Here is a 21,101-nt window from a genome sequence, read left to right as displayed (position 1 = left end):
GTCAGACAACCGGACCACAGTAGCCTACATAAATCGCCAGGTAGGAGTCAGGTCTCCTGCACTCCACCGGTCGGCGGAGGAATTGTGGCTGTGGGCTCATGAGCACCTTCGCTCGTTGAGAGCAGCACACATTCCAGGCTACTTGAATGTGGGAGCAGACCTCATGTCTTGAGGGGGTCCTCGAGACGACGAGTGGTGTCTGCACCCAGACATTGTTCTCCAAATTTGGGAACAGTTCGGGAGAGCCGAGGTGGATCTATTCGCGTCACGTGTGAACGCGCATTGTCCTCTATGGTTCTCTCTAAGGCCAATGCCTAGAGCCACGCTTCCTCAGTGGGATTTGGCTTTGGTACTCGAAGCCCTCTGTGAGTCACCGTCCGACTGCCTCGCCATTAATGGCGATTTGAGCAGGGCGGTGTTACGTCCTAACCCGGCTTTTATGCCGAAGGTTATTAAGAGCTCATATAGATCACAGATCGTTGAGCTGTGGGCCTTTTCTCCCCCTCCTCATGGGGAGAGGAGAGAGGAGAGGCTCCATCGCCTGTGCCCGGTACGTGCTTTGGCATGTTACGTGGAGCGCACAGCGGCGATTAGGTCATCGCCTCAGTTGTTTGTGTGTCACGGTGCGGCTGTACTGGGTAGACCACTTTCAAAACAGCGTTTGTCTCACTGGCTTTGTGAAGGCATTGAGACAGCGTATGAGGCAGCGGGGCGACCATTGCCTCAGGGCGTAAGAGCTCACTCCACTCGTGGAGTAGCAGCCTCTACGGCTCTTTTCAGAGGCACAGGAGTAGAGGATATTTGTGCAGCGGCGTCGTGGTCGTCACCGTCTCCTTTTATCTGTTTCTTTCTCTTGGATATGTCTTCTAACTCTTTGGCTCAGTCTGTACTCAGCGTGGCTGAGGGGAGGAGTTGAGGTAAGAGAGAGGAATGCAGGTCTCTTTCAGGTCCGCTTCTGATAGAGAGACATATTTTAGCATGACTCCTGACTGACATGTTCAGTACAGTAGAAGGCATGTATTGATCTGCCCACCAGTGAATAACTGGGTTGCGGCGGAATGATGAGGGACAATAGTAGTAACCTTGGTTACGGTACTATTAGACCGGTGGTGACAATTTTGACGGAATGTGACATCATCTATCTGCTTGTTCAGATGAGTATGAATCATGTTCTGGGATCTGCCCACTAATCTTTGGGGTTCCATTGATTGAGTGGGGCGGGCTACCGTGTACACAATGTAGAGTGACACTTTGTGTCATTCCATTAGTGGTCGGTATTGTTGTAACAGGATATTGAGGTACCATCTATCTGCTAGTACAGATTAGTATGGCCCATATTCTGCCCACCAGACATTGGTGATGCCATTGGACTAGGTGGGGCGGATTTGAACTTAGGACGCAGTATACAGTGAGGGAAAAAATATTTGATCCCCTGCTGATTTTGTACGTTTGAACAGTGAGAGACAGAATAACAACAACAAAATCCAGAAAACGCATGTCAAAAATGTTATAAATTGATTTGCATTTTAATGAGGGAAATAAGTATTTGACCCCTCTGCAAAACATGACTTAGTACTTGGTGGCAAAACCCTTGTTGGCAATCACAGAGGTCAGATGTTTCTTGTCATTGGCCAGCAGGTTTGCACACATCTCAGGAGGGATTTTATCCCACTCCTCTTTGCAGATCTTCTCCAAGTCATTAAGGTTTCGAGGTTGACGTTTGGCAACTCGAACCTTCAGCTCCCTCCACAGATCTTTTGTGTTTCTTCCATTTGCGAATAATTGCACCAACTGTTGTCACCTTCTCACCACGCTGCTTGGCGATGGTCTTGTAGCCCATTCCAGCCTTGTGTAGGTCTACAGTCTTGTCCCTGACATCCTTGGAGAGCTCTTTGGTCTTGGCCATGGTGGAGAGTTTGGAATCTGATTGATTGATTGCTTCTGTGGACAGGTGTCTTTTATACAGGTAACAAACAGATATTAGGAACACTCCCTTTAAGAGTGTGCTCTTAATCTCAGCTCGTTACCTGTATAAAAGACACCTGGGAGCCAGAAATCTTTCTGATTGAGAGGGGGTCAAATACTTATTTCCCTCATTAAAATGCAAATCAATTTATACATTTTTTGACATGCGTTTTTCTGGATTTTTTTGTTGTTATTCTGTCTCTCACTGTTCAAATAAACCTACCATTAAAATTATAGACTGATCATTTCTTTGTCAGTGGGCAAACGTACAAAATCAGCAGGGGATCAAATACTTTTTTCCCTCACTGTATTGTGACACAGTGTGTTACAGTACTGCAAGACTTGGTCGCAGCCATTGCTAGGCCCGACCTTTTCATTTCGATGGGAAGTGTTGGGCTCGGCAGGGAGTACATTTTGGAGCGTTGCCCTCCGCCTTAAACCAATAGGAGCAGAGCTCCCCTATGGGGCGGAGCTCCACGATATAGAACGATAGTTACCGGAGTGTAGGGACACCTGTACTCCTATTGGCTGCAGGTGTGTGCATAATTTTGTCTCAGGCTGTTCGCTGCCTAGGCAGTGAACAGCCACTCATAGAACTGGAGTTACACTCCGGTAACTATCGTTTTCCATTCTTTTGAACAATACTCAGATTCTACCGCCATTGTATTCAGATTCCACTTCATCATCCGCTTCCGCTTCCGCCAGCTCCCTCACTCAGAAGTATCCTGTTCTGTTCGTGCAATGAAACTAACCACCGTATTTGAATTTGAGATGATCGCTATTGCTAACTGTTGACACAAAGTTACGCAAATGTCGCAAAATGACTATTCACGGTCAATAACACAGTGGTCCGCAACTACCGGGATCGTGAATAAGAACAGAGAGGAAGAGGCGAAGCGATGGATAACTGGACCCGAATTCTGTCTTCTCCAGCAGCAGGTGGCGTTTTTTCATTCACTTGGTGAGCTTTTCTATGTAGGTCAATGAGAGTGTCGAATTTGGTTTGCAAAAAATTGCATGGCTTATTTGCTACGTGTGACTTATTTGATCGAATAGAAGTTTCGTAATGATATGGTTGTTAAGAGTGTACTGATATAAGTAAGGACACGTGACATCCTGGCAACTTTGAGAAAAAACACTTTATATCGGAGTTGTGCCAGGTCCTCACTAGTTACCACAGCCACAAAGTCGTAAACCCCACCCATTTCTATAATTTATCTTCTTAAAATGTGATTGTAACCCTAACCTTAAAATATAGCCATTTTGACTACAATGCAGATGAAAAGGGAAAAAGGAAATAATAACACAATAAAAGAACAACAAAACTATATTCCATGAGACTGTACTGAGTCAATGTGCAGGGGTACGAGGTTGTTGAGGTAATATGTGGATGTAGGTAGGTTAATATAATGGATAATCTGTGATAACAAAGATTTAAATCAATGATATCCAATAAAAAGCCCCCATACACGAAGGAGCGTGACAGATTGTTATTTTCCTACTGTAAACTACATTCTTCTCTGTAATAACCTTATAATAAATAACATGAAGATAAAGATAAAATAAAATGGCCTGTCCTGAAAATATTGTAGGCTAATGTTTATGCATTAATAACTAGCGCTTTATCATTCAAAATGAGCATAAGATGCGCTGCAAACTATATTTTGTTCATGTAAATATAATAAAATACCCTTTTAGTCAACCTAACAGGACAATTATGCTTAACAGTAGTCAAGACACAAATATATGTGAATTCAAGTGGTTTGTTTATTTATCTATATTTCATTTTAGATGGACAACTAGTGAGGCACTGAAACTGGAATGTTTCACACACCTGCATTTGACCTTAAGGACCTTTGAACTTTGTTGTCCTTGATCACGTCCATCTCAACTTTCTTTGTTGTAATAGTCTGCATTCCGCCACTCAATGTCTTGTCTTTCAATGTATGTAACTTGCCTTATGACTGTGTTCTAGGCTACATAAAAATACATGTCTATCATCACATTCAGTGGTAGAACCATCCCATAACACAAAAACAACATTACATACATACAGTGTGTTACGGTAATGATAGCTTTGTATTTTACCATGTTATTACTATGTTATAAGAACTTGCTGTGTCATCGTTTTATTTAAAATATTGATAATTTCAAAGCAGAACACAAAATTGATGTTTGTATTTTTCCATGCTCAGGATTTTCAACAAAAACTAATTTGTCATCAGCTTTCTGTTCCTCGAACACGATGATCTAAAAATGAACACAAAGAAAACAGAGATCCATTAAACAAACTATTCTAGCCTGTATATTTATCAATGTCTTGGTTTGAGGATAAGCTGTACAAATAAAGGCTGATACAAACTTTATAAGAATACATGGTACTGTAAACATGAGAACAACTTCTGAAAACACCTCAGAAGACTAAAACCCTTGGAATTTATAGGAGATTTTTTTCAGTTGTACACTATTATTTCCACTTTAAAGCCAAGGTCCAGGGAGGTAAAGGGTTTGCTGGGGACGGATGGACCAGTGGCGTCCAAGATTCTGCCCATTGATAAAGACCACTCCTTTACTCCAGCCCTGTGGATGGAAACACTGTCATCAGTGACTTGACACTGGGAGTTAAGAGTTTATCTAGGAACTTATTTTATCACTATGTGTGTCTGATGGGGGATGGGCCTACTACACTATACAGTACACCAATACACCAGAGATAGGTCTACTACACTATACGAATAAACCAGCAGGGTACAGCATGGACAGGTGGTGCTATCTCTCATAACCACGAAGCCTGTAGGGCTACTTTACACACAGGCAGTCTGATGAAGGTGTCTCTGGGATGGCCATCCACATACAGCCTGCCCTGGTAGAACCCTGGGAAGGAAGGCTTCTGGGGGACAGAGTTCCACTGGCTTGCTACACTCAATCTGAAACATGGGAGGAGATCACCCATTTAAACAAGATGGGGCAGCACTACAATATGAGTCATCTAAACTTCAAAGGTCCAATGCAGCCATTTTTTAATCTCAATATCAAATCATTTCTGGGTAACAATTAAGTATCTTACTGTGATTATTTTCAATAAAAAAATAAACAAAAATAGTTTTTTAGCAAAGGGCAATTTCTCAAGCAAGGATTTTTCTAGGACTGTCTGGGAGTGGTCTGAGTGGGGAGGGGAAAACTGAAAATTTGCTGTTATTGGCAGAGAGGTTTGGAACTCTCTTTCTTATTTGTCTATTAACTAATTTACCGCATGGTGATGTCCCCATGGAAGGCCAAAACTCCATCCCACCAAAACAGGCTGAAATTTCAAGTGGTCTTTACAAACAGCTCTTACACTAAAAGGGCATTATGCTCATTTTCACAATTTCGCAGTATTATTCCAACCTCATAGTGTGGAAATATATCTAAAACACAGGAAAATCACGTTTATGACTGCACTGGGCCTTTAAGACAACCTGATATGCCAGTTAAACTTGCATTGACAACAGATGACAAACTGTAAGAGCCAGAATGGAACTTATTGTTGTATAAATTAAATGATCAGGCTTCATATCCAAACAGTAGATTGTAAAGCCCTTTAGAGGCACATGGTTCAATACAATGTCTCCCACCAGACCTAGAACAGGGTGATATGTGACTAAAGATTAAGAGCTGCATGGGCGAGTAACAATACAATTATTCCAAGACCTCATGGATACTGTCGCTATTTGTTGAGCATTCAGGTCTATCCACTTTAACGACAATGTACAGATGTCACAGCAATAAAGGGTTACACCCAAAGGTCTACAGTGCCTTCAATGTATACTTTCTGCCATGGAATTCTGATTGTTAAAGTGGTAGTAACTAAGAATAGCATACCTTTACGCTGATCATCCAGGGCTTTCCCATCATTCACTCTTCCACAGTTCTCCACAAGTTAACTCAATGTTCTCTCCCCCTTCAATGGAAAATACATAAAACATGTGGAAACCACTAATTGAAGCACTACAGTCAACAATGCATAGTACCCAGAGACAATAGAGGAAACATGGTTTTCAGTTGGACTGCAGAGAGTAACTGATCAAGTCCAATCTTCTGCTGTGCTATAGGATAAGCAGCATGGACTTGTTTTCCATTAACAGGCGGGAGAAAAGTTAGTGATTATAATTATGTAAGACAAGGGGTGGCGGTCTGTGTATATTTGAAAACAACAGCTGGTGCCTGTCTTTACTCACCAGGGCTCTCTCTCCGCTGCTGATGGTGGTCTCATATAGAGTGTAGCCATAGGACTTACCATTGTTATTGTTGACAGGAAGGTTTTCCATGTTGACAGGCCCCTCTGACTTCAAGGGCTTAATGATGAAACAATGTCAATGTAGTACATTCAATTCAATTAAGGCCATTATGGAATCAACATCAAACCTCGAGTATTGCCAACTTGCCAAGCAGGCCAGGTCACAGCAGACAGCATGCTGACCCCTTCTCAGTAAACATGTAAACATGAAGATGGCGCCGGAGGAGATGGCTGCCGTTTTACGGCCCCCTAACCAATTGTGCTATTATGTGTGTTTTTTCGCGTTATTTGTAATTTATTCTGTACATAATGTTTCTGCCACCGACTCTTATGACCAAAAAGAGCTTCTGGATATCAGGACAGCGATTACTCACCTCGTATTGAACAAAGATTTTTTCTTCAATGAGTCGGACGCAAAGGATATTCTACAGACACCCGACAAGGCCCAAATCCCTGTCATTCACATGAGAAAGAGATGGAGATATCGTGGACGTAGGTTGGGGTGCCTTGTAAGGATCCTACGGCGAGCGAGTAATCTGCCTCTACCATCAGTCCTATTAGCCAACTTACAATTATTTGAAAACAAAATGGACGACCTAAGATCAAGGATATCCTACCAACAGGACATTAAAAACTGTAATATCTTATGTTTCACCGAGTCGTGGCTGAACGACGACATGGATGACATACAGCTGGCGGGATATACGCTACAGTATCTCATGATAAGCTGTAGACCACACTATTTACCAAGAGAGTTTTCTTCTATATTTTTCGTAGCTGTCTATTTACCACCACAAACCGATGCTGGCACTAAGATTGCACTCAATGAGCTGTATAAGGCCATAAGCAAATAGGAAAATGCTCATCCAGAGGCAGCGCTCCTAGTGGCCGGGGACTTTAATGCAGGGAAACTTAATCAATCTCATTTCTACTAGCATGTTAAATGTGCAACCAGAGGAAAACAAACTCTAGACCACCTTTACTCCACACACAGAGACGCGTACAAAGCTCTCCCCTGCCCTCCATTTGGCAAATCTGACCATAATTCTATCCTACTGATTCCTGCTTATAAGCAAAAACTAAAGCAGGAAGCACCAGTGACTCGGTTAATAAGGAAGTGGTCAGATGACGCAGATGATAAGCTACAGGACTGTTTTGCTAGCACAGACTGGAATATGTTCCGGGATTATTCCGATGGCATTGAGGAGTACACCACATCAGTCACTGGCTTCATCAATAAGTGCGTCGATGATGTCGTCCCCACAGTGACCGTACATACAGTGGGGGAAAAAAGTATTTAGTCAGCCACCAATTGTGCAAGTTCTCCCACTTAAAAAGATGAGAGAGGCCTGTAATTTTCATCATAGGTACACGTCAACTATGACAGACAAAATGAGGAAAAAAAATCCAGAAAATCACATTGTAGGATTTTTTATGTATTTATTTGCAAATTATGGTGGAAAATAAGTATTTGGTCACCTACAAACAAGCAAGATTTCTGGCTCTCACAGATCTGTAACTTCTTCTTTAAGAGGCTCCTCTGTCCTCCACTCGTTTCCTGTATTAATGGCACCTGTTTGAACTTGTTATCAGTATAAAAGACACCTATCCACAACCTCAAACAGTCACACTCCAAACTCCACTATGGCCAAGACCAAAGAGCTGTCAAAGGACACCAGAAACAAAATTGTAGACCTGCACCAGGCTGGGAAGACTGAATCTGCAATAGGTAAGCAGCTTGGTTTGAAGAAATCAACTGTGGGAGCAATTATTAGGAAATGGAAGACATACAAGACCACTGATAATCTCCCTCGATCTGGGTCTCCACGCAAGATCTCACCCCGTGGGGTCAAAATGATCACAAGAACGGTGAGCAAAAATCCCAGAACCACACGGGGGGACCTAGTGAATGACCTGCAGAGAGCTGGGACCAAAGTAACAAAGCCTACCATCAGTAACACACTACGCCGCCAGGGGACTCAAATCCTGCAGTGCAAGACGTGTCCCCCTGCTTAAGCCAGTACATGTCCAGGCCCGTCTGAAGTTTGCTAGAGTGCATTTGGATGATCCAGAAGAGGATTGGGAGAATGTCATATGGTCAGATGAAACCAAAATATAACTTTTTGGTAAAAACTCAACTCGTCGTGTTTGAAGGACAAAGAATGCTGAGTTGCATCCAAAGAACACCATACCTACTGTGAAGCATGGGGGTGGAAACATCATGCTTTGGGGCTGTTTTTCTGCAAAGGGACCAGGACGACTGATCCGTGTAAAGGAAAGAATGAATGGGGCCATGTATCGTGAGATTTTGAGTGAAAACCTCCTTCCATCAGCAAGGGCATTGAAGATGAAACGTGTCTGGGTCTTTCAGCATGACAATGATCCCAAACACACCGCCCGGGCAACGAAGGAGTGGCTTCGTAAGAAGCATTTCAAGGTCCTGGAGTGGCCTAGCCAGTCTCCAGATCTCAACCCCATAGAAAATCTTTGGAGGGAGTTGAAAGTCCGTGTTGCCCAGCGACAGCTCCAAAACATCACTGCTCTAGAGGAGATCTGCATTGAGGAATGGGCCAAAATACCAGCAACAGTGTGTGGAAACCTTGTGAAGACTTACAGAAAACGTTTGACCTGTGTCATTGCCAACAAAGGGTATATAACAAAGTATTGAGAAACTTTTGTTATTGACCAAATACTTATTTTCCACCATAATTTGCAAATAAATTCATTAAAAATCCTACAATGTGATTTTCTGGATTTTTTTTTCTCATTTTGTCCGTCATAGTTGACGTGTACCTATGATGAAAATTACAGGCCTCTCTCATCTTTTTAAGTGGGAGAACTTGCACAATTGGTGGCTGACTAAATACTTTTTTTCCCCACTGTACATACCCCAACCAGAAGCCATGGATTACAGGCAACATCCGCACTGAGCTAAAGGGTAGAGCTGCCGCTTTCAAGGAGCGGGACTCTAACCCGGATGCTTATAAAAAATCCTGCTATGCCCTCAGACAAACCATCAAACAGGCAAAGAGTCAATACAGGACTAAGATTAAATCGTACTACACCGGCTCCGACGCTCGTTGTCTGTGGCAGGGCTTGCAAACTATTACAGACTACAAAGGGAAGCACAGACGCGAGCTGCCCAGTGACACAAGCCTACCAGACAAGCTAAATCACTTCTATGCTCGCTTCAAAGCAAGCAACACTGAAACATGCATGAGAGCATCAGCTGTTCCGGATGACTATGTGATCACGTTCTCCGTAGCAGATGTGAGTAAGACTTTTAAGCAGGTCAAGATTCACAAGGCCGCAGGGCCAGACGGATTACCAGGACGTGTACTCCGAGCATGCGCTGACCAACTGGCAAGTGTCTTCACTGACATTTTCAACATGTTCCTGACTGAGTCTGTAATACCAAAATGTTTCAAGCAGACCACCATAATCCCTGTAACCAAGAACACTAAGATAACCTGCCTAAATGACTACCGACCCGTAGCACTCCCGTCTGTAGCCATGAAGTGCTTTGAAAGGCTGGTCATGGCTCACATCAACACCATTATCCCAGAAACCCTAGACCCACTCCAATTTCTATACCGCTCCAACAGATCCACAGATGATGCAATCTCCATTGCACTCCACACTGCTCTTTCCCACCTGGACATGAGGAACACCTACGTGAGAAAGCTATTCATTGACTACAGCTCAGCGTTCAACACCATAGTGCCCTCAAAGCTCATCACTAAGCTAAGGACCCTGGGACTAAACACCTCCCTCTGCAACTGGATCCTGGACTTCCTGACGGGCCACCCCCAGGTGGTAAGGGTAGGTAACAACACATCTGCCACGCTGATCCCCAACACAGGGGCCCCGCAGGGCTGCGTGCTCAGTCCCCTCAGGGGTGTGCGCTGTACTCCCTGTTCACCCATGACTGCATGGCCAGGCACGACTCCAACACCATCATTAAGTTTGCAGACGACACAACAGTGGTAGGCCTGATCACCGACAACGATGAGACAGCCTATAGGGAGGAGGTCAGAGACCTGGCCGTGTGGTGCCAGAATAGCAACCTCTCCCTCAACGTGATCAAGACAAAGGAGATGATTGTGGACTACAGGGAAAAAAAGAGGACTGAGCACGCCCCCATTTTCATCAACGGGGCTGTAGTGGAACAGGTTGAGAGCTTCAAGTTCCTTGGTGTCCACATCACCAACAAACTATCATGATCCAAACACACCAAGACAGTCGTGAAGAGGGCATGACAAAGCCTATTCCCCCTCAAGAGACTGAACAGATTTGGCATGGGTCCTCAGATCCTCAAAAAGTTATACAGCTGCACCATCGAGAGCATCCTGACTGGTTGCATCACCGCCTGGTATGGCAACTGCTCGGCCTCCGACCGCAAGGCACTACAGAGGGTAGTGCGTACGGCCCAGTACATCACTGGGGCCAAGCTTCCTACCATCCAGGACCTCTATACCAGGCGGCGTCATAGGAAGGCCCTAAAAATTGTCAAAGACTCCATCCACCCTAGTCATAGACTGTTCTCTCTGCTAACACACAGCAAGCGGTACCGGAGTGCCAAGTCTAGGTCCAAAAGGCTTCTTAACAGCTTCTACCCCCAAGCCATAAGACTCCTGAACAGCTAATCATGGCTACCTGGACTATTTGAATTGTCCCCTCCACCCCCCTGCACCCCACCCCCTCTTTTACGCTGCTGCTACTCTGTTTATTATCTATGCATAGTCACTTTAACTCTAACCACATGTACATATTACCTCAATTACCTCGACTAACCGGTGCCCCCCGCACATTGACTCTGTCACGAATTCAGCCGAGGCTGCCCCTCCTCCTTGCTCGGGCAGGTTTCGGCGTTCGTCGTCACCGGCTTACTAGCCACTACCGCTCCATTTATCATCACTCCATTTGTCTTGTCTTGTCTTGTCTTGTCAATCACACACACCTGGTACTCATTCCCTCATTAGTCTGTGTATAAGTGTTCCCTCTGCCCCCTTGTCCTTTGTGAGTGATTGTTCATTGTGAGAGTGAGTAGCTTGGTTGAGCTACTCTTTCTTGTATGTAGCCAAGGTGGATTTTTCAATTGTGCTAGTTCGTTTTGACGCTTGCTCCGCTTTATTCATGTACACTGAATAAACTCTGGATTTCGGTGTTTTACCTCCTGCGCCTGACTCTGTCATTCACACCTCATCAGAGAATCACTCACCCTCTATGGCAGGGGTGTCAAACTCATTTTAGCTCAGGGGCCACATGGAGGAAAATCTATTCCCAAGTGGGCCGGACCGGAAAAATCATGGTATATATAACTTTAAAACAACAACTTCAGATTGTTTTCTTTGTTTTAATACGATCAACATACAACATAAAGCTGGAGCCTGAGGACAGTGTGTCCAAAATAGTACAAGCACAACATCACTATTAATCATAAAACACGTCAAGTTTATTTGAAAATTCTAAAGAAAAAGAACACAAACACACAATGCCTCAGTGATTAACAGATCACAGAACTATATCAGGGTGTCATTTCTCAGGCAGAAATGTAGATAAAAATAATGAAATCCTGTTCCCCAAACAAGTGCAAGAACCACAGAGTCAAGAATAGGTTAAATATACAAATAAAATAAAATCAATTAAAAACAATAGCACATCAACATAAAAACATATAAACATAAAGCTGGAGCCTGAGGACAGTGTCCAAAAGCACAACATCAGTATTAATCATAAAACACCTCAAGTGATTTGAAAGTTCTGAGGACAAAGAACACACAAACACACAATGCCTCAGTGATTAACAGAACTGTTTCACAGATCACAGAACTTTATCAGGGTGTCATTTCTCAGGCAGAAATGTAGATAAAAATAATGAAATCCTGTTCCCCAAACAAGTGCAAGAACCACAGAGTCAAGAATAGGTTAAATATACAAATAAAATAAAATCAATTAAAAACAATAGCACATCAACATAAAAACATACAAACATAAAGCTGGAGCCTGAGGACAGTGTCCAAAAGCACAACATCACTATTAATCATAAAACACCTCAAGTTATTTGAAAGTTCTGAGGACAAAGAACACACAAACACACAATGCCTCAGTGATTCACAGAAGTATATCACAGATCACAGAACTATATCAGGGTGTCATTTCTCAGGCAGAAATGTAGATAAAAATAATGAAATCCTGTTCCCCAAACAAGTGCAAGAACCACAGAGTCAAGAATAGGTTAAATATACAAATAAAATCAATTAAAAACAATAGCACATCAACATAAAAACATAAACATAAATCTGAAAGCGTTGCTCAAACTCCCGTAACAGTCCCGTTATTTTATCTTTGAACCGCTTCATGTCTGCCACATGTTGGGTCGCGCACATTTTTCAGACAGGGAAGTGAGCTGCATCACCACCGGCAAGTTCGTCTCCCACAATGACAGCTTCAACTTGAAAGAACGTATGCTGTCATAATACTGCGTGACAACTTTGTTGCGCCCTTGCAGCTGTTTGTTCAAGTTATTCAGGTGCTCTGTAACATCCACCATAAATGCAAGGTCCTGCATCCATTCTGCGGAATGAAATTCTAACACTGGTTTGCCCTTTTCTTCCATGAACTGTTCAATTTCTTCTCGTAAATCAAAGAAACGCCTCAGCACAGCACCTCGGCTTAACCATCTTACCTCAGTGTGGTATGGCAGGCCATAGATGTGGTCTTTCTCTCTGAGAAGGCTGTCAAACTGACGGTGATTCAGGCTTCTGGATCGGATGAAATTAACAGTTTGGATGACCACCTTCATGACGTTATCCATATTTAATGACTTGCAACACAAAGCCTCCTGGTGCAAAATACAGTGAAAAGTCAAAAAATCACGTCCTCCATTTGCAGATTGCACTTTCTCTCTGAACTTTGTCACAACGCCTGCTTTTTTCCCCGATCATTGAGGGCGCACCATCTGTAGCCAGGCTGACAGCGCGGACCAGTCCACTCCGACCCTGTCCAGCGCGCCCGGCAAGTGCGGTAAAAATATCAGCTGCTGTCGTTGTATCTGTCATCGGCACCAACTCCACGAACTCCTCGGTGACGGTCAATGTGTCATCAACTCCGCGGATGAAAATGGCCAGTTGTGCAACATCTGTAATGTCCGTGCTTTCATCAATTGCAACCGAAAACGCAATAAATGACTTTACTTTTTGCTTCAACTGGCTGTCCAAATCCACTGAAAGATCGGAAATCCTGTCTGCAACTGTGTTTCTTGTCAGGCTGATATTTGCAAAAGCCTGCCACTTTTCAGGGCACACAATCTCCGCTGCCTTCATCATGCATGTTTTTACAAATTCACCCTCACTAAATGGTTTTGAAGCCACTGCGATTTCATTAGCAATGAGGTAGCTAGCTTTCACTGCAGCGTCACTGATGTCTCGGCTGTGAGTAAACACAGACTGCTGTTTCTTCATTCACCTTCTCTCATCTCCGCTGTCTTTGAAAGTTGTCATATTTGTCGGCATGAAGACTCACATAGTGGCGACGAAGGTTATATTCTTTCAGCACTGCAACATGCTCTGAACACACCAAACATACAGCTTTCCCATTCAATTCCGTGAATAAATAGGATGACCATTTTTCTTGGAACACTCTGCACTCTGCGTCCACTTTTCTCTTTTTTGACAGAGACATATTGGGGCAATGAGGGTGCCAAAGCACATAATGTTAAAAGTAGAAGCCGTAATAAATATCGCGGGCAAAACAAAGTAGCTCATTGGCTGCACGTGCTTGACCTACTTGCTCTGCCCCGGTATAAACAGTTTGCTTGCTTAACACAATTGCTATTGCGCCATCCAGTGGACGCAATTGGAACAGCAGTTTATTTTATTGAAAAATTGCAGCGCATTTTTATACTTTACAAAAAAAAAATATATATATATATATATATATATTTTTATCATCTTGCGGGCCGGATTAAACCCGTTTGCGGGCCTGATCCGGCCCGCGGGCCGTACGTTTGACACCCCTGCTCTATGGAGTCAGCAGGAGAAGAGTGCATGCCTGGAATAGTGGCAAGGGTCCAGGAACATTCCACTATGCTGGCCAGCTTGGGGGAAGCGATGGATCGGGTTCTTCAGGTCGTCCAACGCCTGGAGAGAAGAGGAACCGATCCGTCGAGACCAGCTGGCCAACCGGATCCAGCCACCTACATCACAGCACCCGGAGGGATCCAGATATCTCGACCATGGGCGTTCGATGGGACGCCGGCTCTATGTCAGGGATTCCTTCTCCAACTGGAGCTGTACTGCTCCAGTGTCAGGCCGGCGCCATCAGATCGAGAGCAGGTGTCCGTCCTCATTTCCTGCCTCTCGGGGAAAGCCCTGGAGTGGGCCAACGCGGTTTGGAGAGAAGGAGGAGCCGTGTTGGAGGACTACAGGGAGTTCGCCCGCCTATTTTGGGCGGTTTTCGATCACCTGCCGAGGGTAGAGAGGCGGGTGAGCAGCTGGTCCACTTGAGGCAGGGGACGAGGACAGTACAGGAGTTTGCGCTGGAGTTCCGGATTCTGGCAGCAGGAGCCGGGTGGAACGAGCGGGCCCTGATCAACCAGTTCCGGTGCCATCTACGGGAGGACGTCCGACGGGAGCTAGCCTGCCGTGACACCAGTTTGTCTTTTACCGAACTGGTGGACATGGCCATTCGTCTGGATAACCTGCTGGCAACCAGAAGACGTCCTGGAGGAGGTCTGCCCATTCCCGCCCAGACCAACGCGGATCCAGAGCTCATGGAGCTGGGTGGTACCGCGCACCGAGAGAGCGGAAGACGACAGCGCCAGTGCCAATCAGTTGGCACGAAGGGACATTCCACCACACGTTGTCGTCAGTGCTCTTTTGGGTCAGGAGGCGGCCGGCAGGGAACTCTCGCATCACCCCAGCTATTGAGCACCCACACTTGTTCAGAGCCCTCTGCTGCGTGCTGTTCCATACCCATATACAGTGGGGGGAAAAAGTATTTAGTCAGCCACCAATTGTGCAAGTTCTCCCACTTAAAAATATGAGAGAGGCCTGTCATTTTCATCATAGGTACACGTCAACTATGACAGACGAATTGAGAAAAAATAATCCAGAAAATCACATTGTAGGATTTTTTATGAATTTATTTGCAAATTATGGTGGAAAATAAGTATTTGGTCACCTACAAACAGGCAAGATTTCTGGCTCTCACAGACCTGTAACTTCTTCTTTAAGAGGCTCCTCTGTCCTCCACTCGTTACCTGTAGTAATGGCACCTGTTTGAACTTGTTATCAGTATAAAAGACACCTGTTCACAACCTCAAACAGTCACACTCCAAACTCCACTATGGCCAAGACCAAAGAGCTGTCAAAGGACACCAGAAACAAAATTGTAGACCTGCACCAGGCTGGGAAGACTGAATCTGCAATAGGTAAGCAGCTTGGTTTGAAGAAATCAACTGTGGGAGCAATTATTAGGAAATGGAAGACATACAAGACCACTGATAATCTCCCTCGATCTGGGGCTCCACGCAAGATCTCACCCCGTGGGGTCAAAATGATCACAAGAACGGTGAGCAAAAATCCCAGAACCACACGGGGGGACCTAGTGAATGACCTGCAGAGAGCTGGGACCAAAGTAACAAAGCCTACCATCAGTAACACACTACGCCGCCAGGGACTCAAATCCTGCAGTGCCAGACGTGTCCCCCTGCTTAAGCCAGTACATGTCCAGGCCCGTCTGAAGTTTGCTAGAGTGCATTTGGATGATCCAGAAGAGGATTGGGAGAATGTCATATGGTCAGATGAAACCAAAATAGAACTTTTTGGTAAAAACTCAACTCGTCGTGTTTGGAGGACAAAGAATGCTGAGTTGCATCCAAAGAACACCATACCTACTGTGAAGCATGGGGGTGGAAACATCATGCTTTGGGGCTGTTTTTTCTGCAAAGGGACCAGGACGACTGATCCGTGTAAAGGAAAGAATGAATGGGGCCATGTATCGTGAGATTTTGAGTGAAAACCTCCTTCCATCAGGAAGGGCATTGAAGATGAAACGTGGCTGGGTCTTTCAGCATGACAATGATCCCAAACACACCGCCCGGGCAACGAAGGAGTGGCTTCGTAAGAAGTATTTCAAGGTCCTGGAGTGGCCTAGCCAGTCTCCAGATCTCAACCCCATAGAAAATCTTTGGAGGGAGTTGAAAGTCCGTGTTGCCCAGCGACAGCCCCAAAACATCACTGCTCTAGAGGAGATCTGTATGGAGGAATGGGCCAAAATACCAGCAACAGTGTGTGAAAACCTTGTGAAGACTTACAGAAAACGTTTGACCTGTGTCATTGCCAACAAAGGGTATATAACAAAGTATTGAGAAACTTTTGTTATTGACCAAATACTTATTTTCCACCATAATTTGCAAATAAATTCATTAAAAATCCTACAATGTGATTTTCTGGAGAAAAAAAATCTCATTTTGTCTGTCATCATTGACGTGTACCTATGATGAAAATTACAGGCCTCTCTCATCTTTTTAAGTGGGAGAACTTGCACAATTGTTGGCTGACTAAATACTTTTTTTCCCCACTGTACCTCCCTGATTACATGAGAGTTCCCAAGTGTAAGGCGCTAGTAGATTCAGGCGCAGCTGGGAACTTTATGGATAAAACTTTCGCACGCCACCAGGGCATTTCATTAGTTCCCCTATCCATTCCACGCCCCATCAGATCACTTGATAGTCGACCATTAGGGTCCGGGTTGATAAAGGAAGTCACAGTACCAGTCACCATGATCACACAGGAGACGCATTGTGAGCAGGTCACTTTTTCCATCATTGAGTATACTGCTTTCCCTGTGGTGTTAGGTATTCTGTGGCTAGCACTCCACAACCCCACTTTCTCATGGCTGCAGAGGGTTCTCACGGGGTGGTCGCGAGAGTGTCAGGGTAGGTGTCTAGGTGTTTCCGTTGGTGCAACCACGGTGGAAAGTCCAGACGGTGCCTCCACCGTACGCATTCCCCCTGAATACCATGATCTGGCACAAGTTTTCTCCAAGAATAAAGCAACTAAATTGCCACCTCATCGGGCGGGGGATTGTGCAATAAACCTTCGGGTAGACACTGTACCTCCCAGGAGTCATGTGTATCACCTGTCGCAGGCAGAGACGGAGGCTATAGAGACATACGTCACTGAGTCCCTGCGCCAGGGGTACATACGTCCCTCCCCTTCACCTGCCTCCTCAAGTTTCTTTTTTGTGAAGAAGAAAGACGGCGGTCTGCGCCCGTGCATTGACTATCGACCACTGAACAGGGAGACGATTAGATTTAGTTATCCTCTCCCCCTCATTCCGTCACTGGTTGAGTCATTGCATGGAGCGCGCTTCTTCACTAAATTAGATCTCAGGAGTGCGTACAACCTGGTGCATGTCCGAGAGGGGGATGAGTGGAAGACAGCATTCAGCACAACCACGGGGCATTATGAATACCTGGTGATGCCCTATGGTTTGATGAATGCTGCCTCAGTCTTCCAGTCCTTTGTGAACGAGGTGTTTCGGGACATGCTTGGTCGCGGTGTAGTGGTCTACATAGATGACATCTTGGTGTATTCCGCTACACGCGCCCCGAGCATGTGTCCCTGGTTCGCAAAGTACTGGCCCGACTGTTGGAAAATGACCTTTATGCTAAGGCAGAAAAGTGTATGTTTTTCCAGCAGTCCGTCTCCTTTCTCGGATACTGCATTTCTACCACAGGTGTGGAGATGGAGGGCGACCGCATTGCAGCCGGGCGTAATTGGCCGACTCCAACCACGGTAAAGGAGGTGCAGCGCTTCCTTGGCTTCGCCAACTATTATCAGAGGTTTATCCGGGGCTTTGGCAAGGTCGCAGCTCCCATTACATCTCTGTTGAAGGGTGGGCCGTCCCGGCTCCACTGGTCTGCTGAGGCTGACAGGGCCTTCAGTAACCTGATCTGATCTGCCTCTCTCTCAAGGGAACACCACCATCCTGGTCGTTGTGGACCGCTTTTCGAAGGCCTGCCGCCTCCTTCCTCTGCCCGGTTTCCCCACGGCTCTGCAAACTGCGAAGGCCCTGTTTACACACGTCTTCCGGCACTAAGGGGTACCAGAGGATATAGTGTCTGTCCGAGGTCCCCAATTCACCTCAAAAGTCTGGAAGGCGTTCATGGAATGTCTGGGAGTCTCGGTCAGCCTGACCTCTGGGTTCCACCCTGAGAGTAATGGGCAGGTGGAATGGGTAAATCAGGATGTGGGTAAGTTCCTGAGGTCCTATTGCCAGGTCCGGCCGGGGGAGTGGTTGGTGTTCCTGCCATGGGCAGAATATGCCCAGAACTCTCTCCGCCACTCCTCTACGAACCTAACGCCATTTCAGTGTGTTTTAGTTTATCAACCGGTTCTGGCACAGTGGCACCAGAGCCAGACCGAAGCTCCTGCTGTGGATGACTGGTTTCGGCGCGCGGAGGAGACGTGGAACGCTGCCCATGTTCACCTCCAACGCGCCGTGCGTCGTCAGAAGGCCAACGCTGACCGTCACCGCAGTGAGGCCCCCGTCTTTGTACCGGGGGATCGGGTCTGGCTCTCGACCCGGAATCTGCCCCTCGACCTGCCCTGCCGGAAGCTGAGCCTGCGGTTTGTAGGGCCGACCAAAGTCCTGAGGAGAATCAACGAGGTCACATATAGGTTATTATTCCCCCTGATTACCGTATTAACCCCTCGTTTCATGTGTCTCTCCTCAGGCCGGTGGTGGCTGGTCCGCTCCAGGGGTCTGAGGTGCGGGAGGTCCCTCCACCTCCTTTAGACATCGAGGGGGCGCCGGCGTACTCTGTCCGTTCCATACTGGATTCGAGGCGCCTTCAGTACCTCATGGAGTGGGAAGGGTATGGTCCGGAGGAACGGTGCTGGGTCCCGGTGAGGGATATCCTCGATCCCTCTTTGTTGAGGGACTTCCATCATCGCCATCCGACTCGCCCTGCTCCGCGTCCTCCTGGCCGTCCCCGAGGCCGGTGTAGGCGCGCTGCTGGAGCTGCGCGTCAAGGGGGGGGGGTACTGTCACGAATTCAGCCGAGGCTGCCCCTCCTCCTTGCTTGGGCAGGTTTCGGCGTTCGTCGTCACCGGCTTACTAGCCACTACCTCTCCATTTATCATCACTCCATTTGTCTTGTCTTGTCTTGTCAATCACACACACCTGGTACTCATTCCCTCATTAGTCTGTGTACAAGTGTTCCCTCTGCCCCCTTGTCCTTTGTGAGTGATTGTTCATTGTGAGAGTGAGTAGCTCGGTTGAGCTACTCTTTCCTTGTATGTAGCCAAGGTGGATTTTTCCCTTGTGCTATTTCGTTTTGACGCTTGCTGCGCTTTATTCATGTACACTGAATAAACTCTGGATTTCAGTGTTTTACCTCCTGCGCCTGACTCCGTCATTCACACCTCATCACAGACTCTGTACAGGTACCCCCTGTATATAGCCTCCGTACTGTTATTTTATTTTACTGCTGCTCTTTAATTATTTGTTATTTAAATGTTTTACTTATGTATTTTTTACTTAACACTCTTTTTCTTAAAACTGCATTGTTGGTTAAGGGCTTGTAAGTAAGCATTTCACTGTAAGGTTGTATTCGGCGCATGTGGCAAATAAAATTTGATTTGATTTGAACTGCAGGCTCTCCCACAGTGACAGATGCTGCTGAATGACGACATGCTCGTACACTCTCCTGGCCTGGATAGATGGAGCCTCAGGAAGCTTCTCACTTGAGACACACAGATACAGTGAGGGAAAAAAGTATTTGATCCCATGCTGATTTTGTACGTTTGCCCACTGACAAAGAAATGAACAGTCTATAATTTTAATGGTAGGTTTATTTGATCAGTGAGAGACAGAATAACAACAACAAAATCCAGAAAAACGCATGTCAACAATGTTATAAATTGATTTGCATTTTAATGAGGGAAATAAGTATTTGACCCCTCTGCAAAACATGACTTAGTACTTGGTGGCAAAACCCTTGTTTGCAGTCACAGAGGTCAGACGTTTCTTGTAGTTGGCCACCAGGTTTGCACACATCTTAGGAGGGATTTTGTCCCACTCCTCTTTGCAGATCTTCTCCAAGTCATTAAGGTTTCGAGACTGACGTTTGGCAACTCAAACCTTCAGCTCCCTCCACAGATTTTCTATGGGATTAAGGTCTGGAGACTGGCTAGGCCAGTGGAGGCTCCTCAGAGGAAGGGGAGGACCATCCTCCTCAGTGATTTTTCAGAAAAATATATATTTTTTAACATTTAAGTTATCCCTTTTAGATAAAACTATTCTAAATATAATCAGAGGTCACCAAGTAATTGATTAAGATATACTATTTTGCAATGAAGGTCTACAGTAGCCTCAACAGCACTCTACAGGGTAGCACCATGGTGTAGCCGAAGGACAGCTAGCTTCTGTCCTCCTCTGGGTACATTAACTTCAATACAAAACCTAGGAGGCTTATGGTTCTCACCCCCTTCCATAGACTTACACAGTAATAACAGTTCTGAAAAAAGTAATTTCTTCCAAAATGAAGGAGAAGCAAGAAAGAGATGTATTAAAATGTTTTAACGTTCAGTTTCACTTACTTAGCTAGCAAATGCAGCTAGCTAGTTTAGCCTACTCAAACACCCTGCTCAAACAGAGGGATGCTATGTTAGCTAGCTGGCTATGACTATCCAACACAACACTGGAACTCTTCCAAGTCAAGGTAAGCTTTTGGTTTTACTAATGTATTGCCACCGGGGCTGGTGTAAGAGCTAAACTGCTTACTGACTGTACCCTGTAACGTTACTGCATGAATGTAGCAGGTTTACTAACGTGTTAGTTCTATTAG

At 45.5% G+C, this 21,101-nt stretch overlaps 1 protein-coding gene across 1 annotated transcript in view; it reads left to right on the top strand.

The window, feature by feature from the left end:
- The first annotated feature begins 2,684 nt into the window (after window positions 1–2,684).
- LOC121558337 (beta-galactosidase-1-like protein 2) overlaps window positions 2,685–21,101 on the top strand; it is a 40,310-nt gene continuing 21,893 nt past the window's right edge. Inside the window, exon 1 of the mRNA XM_041871749.2 lies at window positions 2,685–2,926. Coding sequence (XP_041727683.2) covers window positions 2,865–2,926 — 62 coding nt within the window. The 5' untranslated portion in view covers window positions 2,685–2,864. The remainder of the gene's footprint in view (window positions 2,927–21,101) is intronic.

Source organism: Coregonus clupeaformis, chromosome 5 (assembly GCF_020615455.1).
Source record: "Coregonus clupeaformis isolate EN_2021a chromosome 5, ASM2061545v1, whole genome shotgun sequence".
Classification (NCBI taxonomy): Eukaryota; Metazoa; Chordata; class Actinopteri; order Salmoniformes; family Salmonidae; genus Coregonus; species Coregonus clupeaformis.
The sequence above is the reverse complement of the archived record's forward strand: the minus strand, read 5'-3'. Positions and strand labels throughout refer to the sequence as shown.